Here is a 15,045-nt window from a genome sequence, read left to right on the forward strand (position 1 = left end):
GATCATTGGCATAAGTGGTCATGTCTGACTGACAATGAAAGGTTTCCAGATATTCATTGATTGACAGGGGAAAATTAATACCACACCCACACCCATAAAAAACATTGTCATAAAAACAGTGAACTTTGGTGGTACATAATGGGCAAGCTTGGACAAAGCCGCATGTTTTCAATAGTAGGGGACCACGACTGTTCAGAAATTTTCTTTGCTAATTCCCCAATTTTGAGACCTATTGAGTGCATTTTCCCTGATTGCCTGACAAAAATGGGGGACACAGCCCGCCTTGCGCACGCCACTGTATATAGAGGGGTACTTTGTTCAACTTTCTTTCTTAGGTACTTTGTCTTGAAGAAGTCAGAGCTACTCCTGACGAAAGCTTGACAGTTCTAAACTTGTCGGACGGTGAACTCGCTAAAAACTTACTAATTGAAGAGCTTTGTTTCAAAACCCCTTACATCCACTTCAGAAATTTTGAGAAAACATTAATAAATCATCCAAAAATCAGTGTTAGGGGGGGGGGGGGGTCTGCAACAAAAGCAGTTTTTGGCGGGATGCCTGGGGAGGATGAGCATCCCGTCAAAAACTGCTTTTGTTGCAAACCCCCTTACATCAGTGATTTTTTGGATGATTTTTTGATGTTTTCTCAAAATTGCTCAAGTGGATGTAAGGGGTTTTGAAACAAAGCTCTTCAATTGTTGTTCAACTTTTTTTCAAATTTGTATGGAAATTGGCCTAATTTCTTGAATTTTGAGCCAATAGATGAGTTGACCTATCATGTTACATGTTTACATTCAGACCGCCCTCTGTTGTTTCAAGCCAGGGTAAATAATACAGGAGTGTCTATGGCAGACCACATAAAATCTTTTCAAAACCAAACTTCTAAGACCTTTGTAATTTTGTGTGATATTATGCATATAACTTGATGCATTTGTAAACAAGTTTGATAACATTTTAGTATTATTTGCTTTGAAACCAAAGTTAATGAATAAAAATAAACTTATTCCATGTAAACTATAGTGTTTTTTGCGGGCAGTTTTAAAATCTCAGACCAACAGAGGCGTATCACATGTTAACACATGTCAACTCATCTATATTTCCCAAAACATCCAAACAATGAAAAGTATTGTCAAATTTTGCCTTGGATATAGAAATGGGTCCCATTTTTGGCGAAAATTGGTAGAAATATAGTTCCCACTTCCGGTTATTCCTTCATGTAATTTTACACGAAATTAGGGTTAGGGTTAGGGTTAGAGTTAGTTTAGGGTTAGGATTAGGGTTAGGATTAGGGTTAGGATTAGGGTTAGGGTTAGGATTAGGGTTATGATTAGGATTAGGCTTAGGGTTAGGGTTAGGATTAGGGTTAGAGTTAGGATTAGATTACACGAAATAATTACATGAAGGATCGACCCCACTTCCAGACTCTCTTATGCTGGTTTCATACTTTTCTGCCACTTGCCGCTCAGAAGATGATTTTGCTTCACTGCGCAGTCGCACCAGAAACACTAGCGGTGATCAGCGGCAAGCCAATATATCGATCACTGCACCGCTTTGCCGCGGCGGCAGCACCGCTGGGAGTTGAATTCAACTCAACTCGGAGTGGTGCCGCTCTGATGTACGAGAACAAAATACAATTTTGGAGCCGTGCTGAGCGGCTAGAGTGGCTTTCAGAGTCATGCCGCTGCCCCTCAGCAGTGTGTCGCTCCGCTTGCTGAGTAGTCCAAAAAGTGACTACACAAAACCGGGAAAATGGATCAGATGTTCAGATCAGTAGCGTAGCCAGCACTTTTTCAGAGGGTGGGCAAGGGGAGGGCAAGGCAACTTTCAAGGAGGAAAACTTTGACGAAAATGGTCAAAATGGGCTAAAGAGAGGGCGGCCAGCATCCCACAGGGCAGGGGGCGGGGGACTTCTCACCCTTTCCCATCCTTGCAATCTTAGTGCTCAGTTCCATCTGTCCTCAATGTGCTATTCCAGTTGAAATCCATACACCCTCTATGAAAGACATGACCTAATCTTCCACACAGAGGGTGTGAATTCCAAATAGGGTTACCTGAAAGAGTGACTCCATTTGAAATCTACACCCATACTGTGTGGAAGTGTATATTAAGGTTATGTCTTCAAGGGAGTATTGATTTTAACTAGAATAGCCCATTTTTAAGGTTCGTTCATACTACCACCGCATTTGCGATGCGTTGCTTGCGATGCGGTGCGTTGCATCGTACTGCAAACTACTGCATTGCGATATCGCAATGAAGTTAAATACATTTTAACTTGGAAATGCGACGAGTTACGTTGAGTTGCGGCAAAAGTAATCGACATATCGGCATCGCAAAGCAACGCATTGCAAATGCGGTGGTAGTATGAACGAACCTTTAGGCAGGAAAAACCTTGGTGTTATTGGCCCCTGAACATGTTTAATGCAAAACCTCCTATGTAAACTCTTCGAAGTTTTGTTTTAAACATGTTCAAGGGCCACAAGTTATAGGTTTTTCCTACCCAACAACGATATTAAACTCCAAATACAAGCAGACAAAAGAAAATTGGCAAACAATTGGCAGAAAAGTGATTTACGCATATGATTTTATGTATCATACTTGAATCTTGTTTTGTTTATTCATGTCACACACTGATTCCTCTAGTACACTGCTATCTCTGCTCAGTGCTAGAAGTGGGTAAGTGCAGTAGCTACCATGTGTAGCTACCATGTGTAGATGAGGACAATATACTGTGTGTAAATTGACACATATTCACAGGGCAGCTATTGCGCTTACCCACTTCTGGTACTGGAGCACTTAGTCTTATCATATTATAATATAGCAGTTATTTTACTCAAAATATTCTTAATTTTTTACTGAAACAAATCCTTTAAAATAATGATTGTAACATCGTATGTGTAATGTTACTACTATATTGGCACATGGACATATCTTAATTCAGTTTGGTTTACTTGTTATATTGATGGATTAAATAATAATAATTGCAACGATTATTTACGATTACATCCGACATAAAACAGGGATACTGATATCATAAAGATTCGCCTAATGGCACGCAATAGGTTCTTTGCCTTATGGCAAATTTCACATACAAATAGAGAGAGCGCTCTTTCCTGAAAATCCCAATAAGAATTAAGGGTCTGCCCTTATTTCCTAGTGGCAGTTTTACGAGAGGGCCTAAAATTGAAAGTTATGTCAAGGGAGCTCCTATGTGCCATTAGGCAAATCTTTATGGTATAAAGTCCAATTAATAACATTGAAAATTAATATTTCTAGATTGTATTGCTGGGTTATAGAGGAATAACGATGCTGTAAAGCCTACAAATGATTTGGATGAGGAAAGCATGTGAGAATGGCAGAATACCACTGGGTACATGGATTGTGAGTCACCGTACAATGTGATTCAACCATTTAACATTTAAATACACGTATGACATGCATAATGTGACAAATACTATATGGTTCAGTCAAGATGTCATTTCTGTTACTTTCAGAAGAATTTTGATGAGACAGGTGCTCGGTTCAACCCTTGAGCTAGGAAAAACCTAGATGTACTTGTGGCCCTTGAACATGTTTAAAACAAACTTGCCAAGAGCTTACATAGGAGGTTTTGCTTTAAACATGTTCAGGGGCCAATGACACATAGGAGGTTACAGCCTGGTATAATTATTATCTATTAGGCTGTTCCAGTTGAAATCCATACACCCCCTATGGAAGACATAACCTTAATCTTCCACACAGGGAGTGGGATGGGTGACTCCATTTGAATTCTACACCCCCTGTGTGAGAGATAAAGCTAATGCTTTCCACAGGGGGTGTATGGATTTAAACTGTAATAGCACTTGTCACATCATGCTAAAACTATGTCATGCTCTGAGTAATACTACACTTACGTTATACATGAGTATTACATCGAAGAGTACATTATGAAGACATCCATACTTTTTTATCAGATATTAAAATCACGTATCACATAACATGACTAATATTATATTTCAACAATGATTATAAGTAAATACAAACATAATTGCAAAGGAGACACAGCAGTTTTAAATAAAGCACAGCAAAGGATATGCACTATAAGCAACATAATGAAGTATGGTATTTTACAGAGCAAGATCATGAAATTAAAATTTTTCTATAGTGTTGCATGATCAACATACGATGTAATTTGCAGCAGCCAAAAGTGCCACAGAAGAACACTTGCTGATCATTAGTTTTATACCATTTTTCACCCTGATGTGGCAGTGACGTCATGATGTTGAGGCAGCTGTTTTGTGCGTGCATCTATGTGGCATCTTTAAGCGCACTAACGTCACTGCTACATCAAAGTAGATAATGGTATAGTTGCCAACACTAAAGAAGACGAAACCATGTGGCCGCATGGGTTAGGGTTATATGGTCGGGTTTATCTCTTTCCCCTTCTGTAGAAAAGAATAGTTCAATAATAGGATTTATAGCAACGTAAGAAAACTATAACACAATCATAATGAAATATAGGTATTTGTAAAAGCAACTGCAAATGATATGATAATGATACAACTGAATATGGATATATATATATGTATAAATATAACATCTATGGTCCATCTGGTTTTCTCGAGGCAGTAACGTCGTATGCAATACATGTGTGATCAAAGGTGGTGCATCTGTTAGCATGCGATGCGGCACAAAGCGACTGCGTCCTAAAGATACACCGCCTTTGTGTGTATGTATGGCACATGGAAGCTACTGTCTCAAGAAAGCCATATAGCCTTTAAGGATGTGCATATACTTCTAAAAAAAATTGGAATATTACACAACACAACATTTCTAACATATCACTTCTAACCAATCTTCTTCTACCAAAAAAATTAAGTGTCTTCTCAGTGCTTTTTAGGTTTTACAAAATAAAATAGTATAAACCTATGTTTTCACTTTCTATAATAAATTATTAAATCAACTATGCTGGTTTACAGGGGGGTGTTATTCATAGAATCTAACATTCACCGAACACCGCCAGTGTGCTCTATACACAAAAATTCCCGTATATCGTTCTGAACTTACATCATGCAATACAAATTTCAACTGGAATCGACCAATGTATCATCTTCATTACATGTTTTGCTTAGCTACATCTCTCAGTCACAGTTCACTTAGTAAACTTAATTCATTTTACGACAATCATTTCAAACCTCTCCATTCTTCAAATTCTAAAAAATATTGGCAAGGACCATTCTTGAATAAAAATAAACATTTTTTTCCTTACAGGTATTCATAGTTAATTTATTACACATTTAAAATGTCTATACACAAAATCTTGCCAACTACAAGTGTGTTAGTGGACATTTGAAGAAAAAAAACCCACGAAAAAAATAGCTCAACTGTCAAACTCTAATTGGATAATAAATAAAGATCTAAATAGCATTTTGAAATACAATAATCAGAATATACAAAAAAAAAGTGTCCAATACTTGATAATTTAAAATTTGTTACAATATATTTGTAAAAAAAATGTCCAAATCTAAACAAAATCCATTTATAAGCAAATATATTTTCTCTACTGTCACTAATGAAGACACAAATATATAACATGTACCATGGCATTATAGAGGCAGGTATTCAAAAAGAGAAAATGAATCGTGTACTGAAATGGGTGTTTAACTCATCAGAACTACCTGCCGATAGGCCAAAAAGAAGTTTTCATTATCAATTGGACCAATCGGTAACATTGTTAGAATAATTTCACCACACAAAATAATTGGGGTGAATTATTTGCAAAGCTACATTCTGATTGGTGATTAAAGTGAAGATATCATGTAATTGACAAATCAGAGGCAATTTTAGATCGTCAGGTAGTGCTCAGGGGATCAACAGCGTTAAATCCCCTCTCACTTTATCTTATCAACATAGATATTGGCATCAGAGGAGAGCTCATATTTTTCTGATAATGCACATGAAATGTGTTCTGTTTTAGACGTTATGAATGAAAATCTGTTACCTTCGTCCCCCATGATGGTTACCACCATGCTGTTCTATTATCAACACTGTTAGCGCAATTGAACTCAAAAACTTGTGAATCAGGATTATTTTGTTACATGCCTCAATGTGAGGTACAAAATCACAATATGAACCAAATCTGACAATTCATTTAAACGTCCACTTCAGGACATAAAATAGCTTAACATATAATATGATTATTAGGATATATTCAAATATTTCTCATCTTTGAATTTCTTCAGAAATTAAGCTGATTTAAATAAAGACACAAAGAAGAAAACACACCCCACAACTGGTCAGCATAAGCCAAGAGTGTCAAGTCCATTTTCAGTACAAGATTCGCATTATTCATAAATACTATTATGAAAACATGTCCAATCTATTAAGCACTATTGCAATTATCAAAATGTCTGCTGATAGGCTTATCACCACAGAGGAGAAAGAAACAGAGCCCGTACAACCAGTCAAAGTCTCAGCATCACCCGATAATGAGGGCCGATTGTTCCATGAAATGCGACAGGCGAGATTGTTACGCAATTACCGCAGATTTACACGGTCTATCGCATAATCGCGAAAGCACGCGATGCGCTCTCGCGTATACGCGAAGGCACGCAGCGCTGGCGTGATAGTTAGACACGGCACGATCGAACAATCGGCCCTCATGAATATGCGAGAACTTACACCATACAATACACGGGGACTTTGACTGGTTGTACGCGCTCTGTTTCTTCCTCCTCTGTGCTTATCACCCAGTGCTGAACAAAAGTGTTCATTGGTTGGTATACAAATATTGTATGTTTATGAGTATAATGGTAAGAAATATTTTCATAAGGTGAAATATGGACTGTTCCATTCAACGAGGTTTTGTCGAGTTCTATGGAACTGTTCATATTTCACCAAATGAACAATTATTGAACATATATTCTTTCCACTGAGAGCATAAAAGCATTCAATGCATTATTTTGTGAATTAAATCTAACACTGGAACTAAAATTTGCAACTCACTTTGCTATGTTGCGTCCGAAAGCATCGGACTTCATCAGGCATCTGATTGCATTAGATTTAATTTACAAAATAATGTTCTGAACTACTAGATGAATAATCTACATTAAGATAAAAACATTCAATATTTGTTTTCTATAACTCGTATTTAAATTTCCTTTCTTCCACTTCTATAAATCACCAGGAAAACAAAATAAATGAATAAACTATCAATTTAGAAGTTTGTCCCTATTGAAATGGATTGCACTTTTTAAAATACAATACAGAATCTAGCTCGTTAGCCAAACCATTGACATCAATTGCTAGCAGTATAACTATATTCTAGCCTTGGAATCCTGTACGGCTGATATTTGCCAGGCATACACCGCTCCATTTTAACCGTAACTCTATAAAATCTTACAATGCAAAACCACTGTGCATACATGCATCCATCCTGTGTGATGCCATGACCCTATCACCCTAAGTCGTATATACACACACTTTCGTTTGCCGGGCCAGCGAAAGACCTGTGGCTACTGGTTGGTGATCTTGTACTTGGTACTCGAAGCGTTCTAAGGTTGAATCCTGGGGCGTTAAGTTACTTCTTCGCTCATCTTCTGTCTTTCGCTCCTTCTTTCCTTTTCAATAGCCAAAAACACTTTCAGTGCTGGGGTTTAATAATTCAAAATTAAAACCAAGTCACATCAGCTGATCACATTTGTTACATAAATTATTCCTCAGGGTTGACATATCATATAAAGTTTGTTTAGTAATTATTACTCAGGGTTGACATACAGGTTTGTGCTTAATGTCTTAAGGATAACAATAACAGTTGGTTTGGTTACAATGAAATACTGCATGGTATCATTTGGCATGTTGGTCATAGAATTTCAATTCTACCAGATTCCTGAGATTATTGTGCATTCAATAGAACCACAGTTAGGGGCTTTATTCTGATGGAATTTCACTTTTTCCATTGTGTGTGTGTGGGTGGTGCGCACATGTAGGTGTTTGCCAGCAAACGAGGACACACACACACACTTCAACCATTTAAACTGTGAACCACTCTGCAATGGGGGATCGTCCTCGGTTTAAGGTCTGCAAACAACCGCAATTGCATGTCTAATGTATTTGGAAAATACGTCCTCTATCGTATGTGAAATATAACATCCGTAATTGCTTGGTTAAATTCCATACACACAAAACTACACAAACAAAATGGCGGAAAACGTCCACGGTATGTCGATTGAATATGGATTCAGACAACCTCATTTGCATAGTCCTAATAAATGGCATCCACGTTTGAGTTTCAAATATGGAATGACGGATGCACATCACTTGCCTGAGAAGCGTGATGAAATTTAAATTAAACCGCAATTAGTGTTGATGAATTTTGAGGCGAGCAATAATCACTCCACCTGCGATAGGATAAGACGACATATCGTCAGCCTGCTACGCTAAATGCCCAAGTCATTTTTACATGTTTCTCATTTGCAATTTTAATTTTCTGAATAATAAACCGATAATTCATCAAATTTCCAGCCGCATTCTTCATGGCATACATCAAGAGAGATGTATTCCACAAGTTTATGAAAAATGCGGCTGGAATTTGAAATTTGATGAATTATGGGTAAATTACTCAGAAAATCAAAATTGCAAATGAGAAACATGTAAGAATGACTTGGGCATTTAGCGTAGCAGGCTGACGATATGGTGAGTAATCCTTCCTGCACCCCTTGAAACTAAAACCTACAAGCTCTGGCATAGTCTTAGGTATGCATCAATGCCTGCTTTTGCTCAATTATGCCAACTGAGCCCAAAATTGAGGTGACTTTAGACGTGTGCAGCCATACACTCTTTTCGGAAAAAAATTACGTAATGATCTTAATAAAACCCCTTCAACTCAACAAGAAACAGGATCTAGTGAATGCACAAATATTCTAATTTGAATATGAAGTATGCTGGCTTCATGGATAATATAACATAAACCAAAATTCCACTGCACATGTCCACTTAATTTACACAACTAGTTAAATACAGGACATACGACATTGGTTAACCTGAATAGCATATTAAAGGCTACATAAAAGTCTGTCACTTGATAAAGTAATAGATATATGTGACACGGTCAAGGGAAATGAGTCGCATGTCGCTTATATTGATCTTGAGATATTGGCAAAGAAAGTGTTAAAATTCTTTTGTTTTATATTGTTTTCAGCGATTGATAAATTGACGTAACTTCACAAAGAAAAGTCGTATCAACATGGGGTTTTCAGTTTCTGAAAGCTCTCAATGTCCTCTTTACAAGTATGTGTAAAACTCATTTTCGACCAGGGCCAACATGTGACTCATTCCCCTTGATCATGACACATATAATGTAAGACATCATGAATTGTATACTTGACCGAGTACTGGACATGGGACATGAATTACCACCGGCGTGTCCAGGATCTGTTCCTGCGGCTGATTTTACATGATTTTTAACAAAGTGCGGGGGGCTTCAGCCCAAAGCATCCCCCCGGACACGCCACTGATTACAATATATAAAGGCCTCACATGATACTCATCGCATACATAATACATAGATACCCATAAACATGTTACATAGACGTAGGCCTATAGCTGGTAGTATATATGTGCCCATCCACCACAAACTGGTCGTAAAGTCGGCATTTTCCATTTTGAGATAAATCAAAAACAGTATATGGATTTCTATGTAAAATATATTAGGAATTTGACCTTTGATGAACCATAACTTCACTTCCAAATGTCCGATGAAGCTGGTTGAGGTGTCATTTTAAAGCTGAAAGTGAATTCTTTCAAAATCGGCAATAAACAGAAAAATGACCTGGAGCCGACTTTACTACCATTTTGTGGTGGATGGTCACATATTAGATAAGGTAGACAATCTTGTGTTTTTATAACACACAAGGTTCAGTTCACAAATATGAAACAAGGACACCAGCATGTTACTTTTCAGTGATATAATCTGCACTGATTGACAAACTTTCAAATGTAAAGTTATATAAAGGGGAACTTCTTAATGTAACATACATCTCTTTGATACTTGTGTTACAGCTAGCCAGCCTTCAAGATCTAAATTCACTCGGTCGGACATCCGGGAACATTGTCCCCGTCGTCCCCTTTGCACAAGCGCGCATAGCAACCAGCTCGAGAAAGGGGAACTGCACATGCGCACACTGGTTTTACAAGGCTATTTCCCCTTTGTGACGTCAGCCCGACCAAGAGAATATGAATCGATGATCTGAAGAAGTTGTTGGCCAATTTATCGCTGCGCATAGGCTGGCACTCTAATAATTACTGATCAATATGAGCAGTATGAAATAGATTTCATATTTTCCTCTTTAAATCAAGAGCAACCTCTGGCTGGTTGCATGAATAGCTAGCGACACATGTTCAATTATCATAATGAATGTTCCACATGATGCTTTTTTGCTTTTTTTTTAAAGTTGTCATCACATGATGTTTTAGATATTTCACTTCCAAAATCAAATTATTATAATTATATTATATGCAAAATATATATTGGTGCAGGTGCTGACATTAAAACTATTGATAATTTGCAAAATTTATCTGAAAAAATTATCATCAGATTAAATTAAAAGACATCAGTGCATAATCGGTAGATAATGCAGCTGCAAGGGAAAATGTTGTTCAACAACCAAATTTCTGATAAACAGTAAATAGTAAAATTTGTAGCGTTGGGCTATTCTAATTGAAATACTTACACCCTCTGCGTTAGACACGACCTTAATCTTACACACAGGGAGTGTGAATTTCAAAATGGGATTACCTAAATGGGTTACTACATTTGAATTCCACATCCCATGTGTGGGAGATTGAGGTCTTGTCTTCCATATGGGGTGTAAGGATTTCAACTGGAATAGCCCAACTATTATAATAGCAACCAGTATGAGGTATCAGCTGCATATAGCATTTTGAATATAATAACATAACTGAAACATTATGGCCGTTTACAGAATACATGAAAACTGCATATTTCTTTGAAGGAAGCTTATGAATGATGACCCTTACTAGTGAACCAAAGACTCACAGGTAAAGACTTATCTTTGATTTACAATGGTTTTCAATGTGTGAATCAAACACAGGATAAGCTCAAACACATATTTTATGAAATGGGCCCTTTTGTATAATCCCCCATGCCACCATGATTCCAACTTGTAAGCGACAACAAATCATTAAGACTGTTTAAGATTTGTTAATGTCATTCAGATCCCACATTCTCCATTCTCAGCTCATGGAGGGATACCATATCATACATGCACTGGCTATTACAGTTGAAATCCATATACTCCCTATGGAAGACATGACCTTAATCTCCGCAAAGGGAGTGTCCTATGTGGGAGATTAAGGTCGTGTCTTCCAGAGGTGTATGACTTTCAACCGGAATATTCCATTACACCCATATCCATATGATAGGTCTGAATACTCATAGCACACATTTCAAGCTTAAGCAATCATTCTATACTTGGGTGACAATATATTTTATCCACCAACCTTTTTTCATATTTGCTGATTGTTTTGTTTTTCTCCATTGTTTATATGAATCGTATTTGTCAACATTTAGTGTTACGTTCTAAATGTTTATAGCAGCGCTATATAAATATGTACAGCAAGGTGACATTACGCGACCGCAAGCACAGTACTGTCTTGCTTACAACTGGCTGGCATGGGACTCTGCCCCCTTCTCTGAGCTTATACTGAGCTAGCTTACACAAAACTTGTAACCTGTTAAACACAGCTTCTGACCCATTTTAAATACAGCTTGTGACCCATTTTGTCATCTTGTCATCCACATCAAAGATTTCAAAACCTGTCACCTTCTGCTCCTCCTTGTGGGAACTGATACTGCATGGACCCTCTCGGCGGAGAAGCCCCTTGCAATGGTCTGGGTAGCTGCGGCTGCTGATTACTGCCATCGATCTCCATTGGAGGACCGCTGCTATCGCTGTCGCTGTTCTCCTGTTCTTCGTTGCCTTCTGCGGGTTGCGCCTGGCACTCAAAATGCACACAGTGGAAAACCTGGAGAATATGCAGAGTAAATGTTAGTTTTGTCTAATCAAAATGATTTGAGCTGAGTTTGCTGTCAAATTATACCATTGAGCAGGGATAGCGCGAGCTCAAAAATTTAAAGGGTCCAATTGATGTTTTCCGGACCCTTTAAGCCCTGCAAAACCCAAATTAATGGGGTCTAATGAGCATTTTAAGGAGTCCGAAGTTCTGAACTTTGAAAATGGTCAAATACTGATTTAGAGTCCACAAATCAACTTGCCCACACAATGTCGGTTCAAAATGTCTTTATTGAATTAACAATGGTTTTCATAATTTTGTAATGATAGCTGATCATAGGCTAGCCCTTTCTTCAAAACAGGATAAATTGTACAAAATTTAGAATATTTTCTGGTGCCCTCTGGTTTGCGAGACCATTGCTTTACCATCTGAGCTATCTAGCCCTATGATGGACGGCAATCCCAATTACTAATATCTTTGCTCGGGCAAATTTTAAACTTGTGTCAAAATGTAGTAAATGATAGATCATTTGAAACCAAAGCGGTGATAAATAATCTTCACATAAATCTAATCATTGCCCCCAATACCATTATAACACAACAATTTCTGGATTTAGATGTTTTTGCTGACTTTGAACTTTTGCCATGTTCAAAGACTTTTGTCTGACACAGCGTTTACTTTATAGGCCTATTGGTCTAACGGCTCGCATCCAAACACTTTACTAGGAAAACCACTTTTATCACCTACTATGTGTGCCGACGTAGCAACTTTGTCTTCTAACTTTAAACTATTATTCGCTACGACTCCAGTCAAGCTCTACTGGTTTGTACTGAACTTTGGTCATCATAATCATCCGACTCCAGTTATGTTCATCCTCCGCACCCAGCCTACAACATCATGGACTGTGCGTCAGTGTTTGCGTCACCAGTTGCATCTTCCATCTGCGCCTGTCGTGTGTTAAACCATGCAGCTCTGCAGTAAACAACACCATCAACCGCAGAAGTGGCTCGTCTGCTCGGGTTAGATATACACGTTTGTGCTAATGTTTTCTAATCAGAAACGAGTCTCCAGTATTTCTAATTTTTACTGGGGCCCGAGCACTGATGAAGACCTCAGCATCGCTGGATTTAGATGTTTTTGCTGACTTCAAACTTTTGCCATGTTCAAAGACTTTTGTCTGACACGGCGTTTACTTTATAGGCCTATTGGTCTAACGGCTCGCATCCAAACACTCTACTTGGAAAACCACTTTTATCACCTACTATGCGTGCCGTCGTAGCAACTTTGTCGTCTTACAATAATTTCTTAGTTACACCCGATTCCCCCTTTAGGTAACAAGCCAAGATTAAGATAAAACATAAACTACAGCCTGTATCAAAATGTTACCCATCATAATTTGTCCATGATACCCATCGTTTTTGGTGTTTATTGACAAGCCTGCTTCTTCAATATGCAACCTTGGATCCCCTTGAAATGCCCAGGATTTATAGTTTTATGACCTTTCATCATAACATTTATCTATAAATAAGGAAGCTCCTATGTTGCATTTTGTTGTAGTGGTCTTGCCCAGAATAACTGGAAACTGTTGGGTACCAATCATTTTGATACACCCTGTATTTCTTTCAATAAATCTCACCTCGTTGGCTGTATTGCGAGTTCCTACAATTTTGACGAAAGTCACTGCTCTTTTGGAAAAATGTAGACGTTCCCATGACCTGAAATGAGAGGATGAAGTCAATGTATGTTATGCTTGATGTCCACTAAAGACAGGGTTGTTTGATTTAAATCACGCCGATTTAAATCACTGATGCGATTTAAATCACTGATTTAAATCGCAATTTAAATCACTTGATTTTTTTTTTTAATCACTGATTTAAATCAACTTTTTTCATTTTTTACCATTTCTGATCAATATAAGTTAATTTCTTTCTTAAATTGACTGTTTTACTTCATTCCTAATGTTTCTACAACTTTTGGATACAATTAAAATACCTCTATGATGTCACTTTATCTATTGCTGAAAATTCATCTTCAAGGTGCAGAATTCAACAGGTTTTTTCCCATGATTTTACCCACTTTTTTCTTTGAAATTTTCACATGTAAAAACATGTTTTGATTTTTTTTGTAAATACTTGTAAATACTTGGTAGGATTGTGCATATGACTAGCAATCCACTGGTACTCTTTTGACTTTATCATGGGGTATAGCAGTTCTTGGAATAAAGAAAATTAAAAATTTAAATAAAAAAATCCGATTTAAATATAAAAAAAATCCGATTTTTTTTTTTTTTTATTAAAAAAAAATCAAAAAATCAACAACCCTGACTAAAGACCTCACAAAAAGTAACACAGCCGTTACAAATATGTCTATAGTGTCAGAACTATTAATTGTATTAACAATATTTTAACCTGGAAAGATGGATGGTTTATGTATGGCATTTTGATAAGCAGTGTTTTTAAAGCAAAAACCCTGAATTTAAAAGTTGCACTTACAGCGATCAATGGTCGTTAAATGCAAGCATTGTGGCATGTAAAACCTGCCATCATCTTCGCGCTGGATTCAATTTACTGCAACTTTTAAATTCAGAGTTTTTTCTTTAAAAATACTGCTGTGTTGTTAATATTGAATGGAATTGGGCAAATGAGGTATCAAAATGCGCTTACATAACCCACCTGTATTTCTGTGTTAAAATGTTGTGAATACGATTAATAATTGTGAAGCTATAGATGAGTTGACCTCAATGTTTATCAACAAAGGCAAGGGACTGGTATATCAATATGCTTGAGTGAACCCCATGCAACCACTACAGTGTTCAATAGCCTTATTGTGATGTGGTGGGAGTTTTAAAAACACGAGCCCTGAACGAAATATGATGCGCGCGCAGGCGCATACAATGGAAATTGCGATGATGCGTGCAAATACTGCCAAGCATTGACGTCAGAAGTCAACTCATCTATAGATGTGTAACATCTGTGTTACTCTTTGTGAAGTCTTTGTTTGCCAACTGTGGGCTATTCCAGTTGAAATCTGTATGTGATA

At 37.4% G+C, this 15,045-nt stretch overlaps 1 protein-coding gene across 1 annotated transcript in view; it reads right to left on the bottom strand.

Annotated features, from left to right (window-relative positions):
- Positions 1–10,350: 10,350 nt before the first annotated feature.
- Positions 10,351–15,045, bottom strand: part of LOC140153506 (BTB/POZ domain-containing protein 9-like) — a 38,785-nt gene continuing 34,090 nt past the window's right edge. The window contains 2 exon segments of the mRNA XM_072176274.1: positions 10,351–12,018; positions 13,643–13,721. Coding sequence (XP_072032375.1) covers positions 11,803–12,018; positions 13,643–13,721 — 295 coding nt within the window. The 3' untranslated portion in view covers positions 10,351–11,802.

This window comes from Amphiura filiformis, chromosome 5 (assembly GCF_039555335.1).
Source record: "Amphiura filiformis chromosome 5, Afil_fr2py, whole genome shotgun sequence".
NCBI classification, from domain to species: domain Eukaryota; kingdom Metazoa; phylum Echinodermata; class Ophiuroidea; order Amphilepidida; family Amphiuridae; genus Amphiura; species Amphiura filiformis.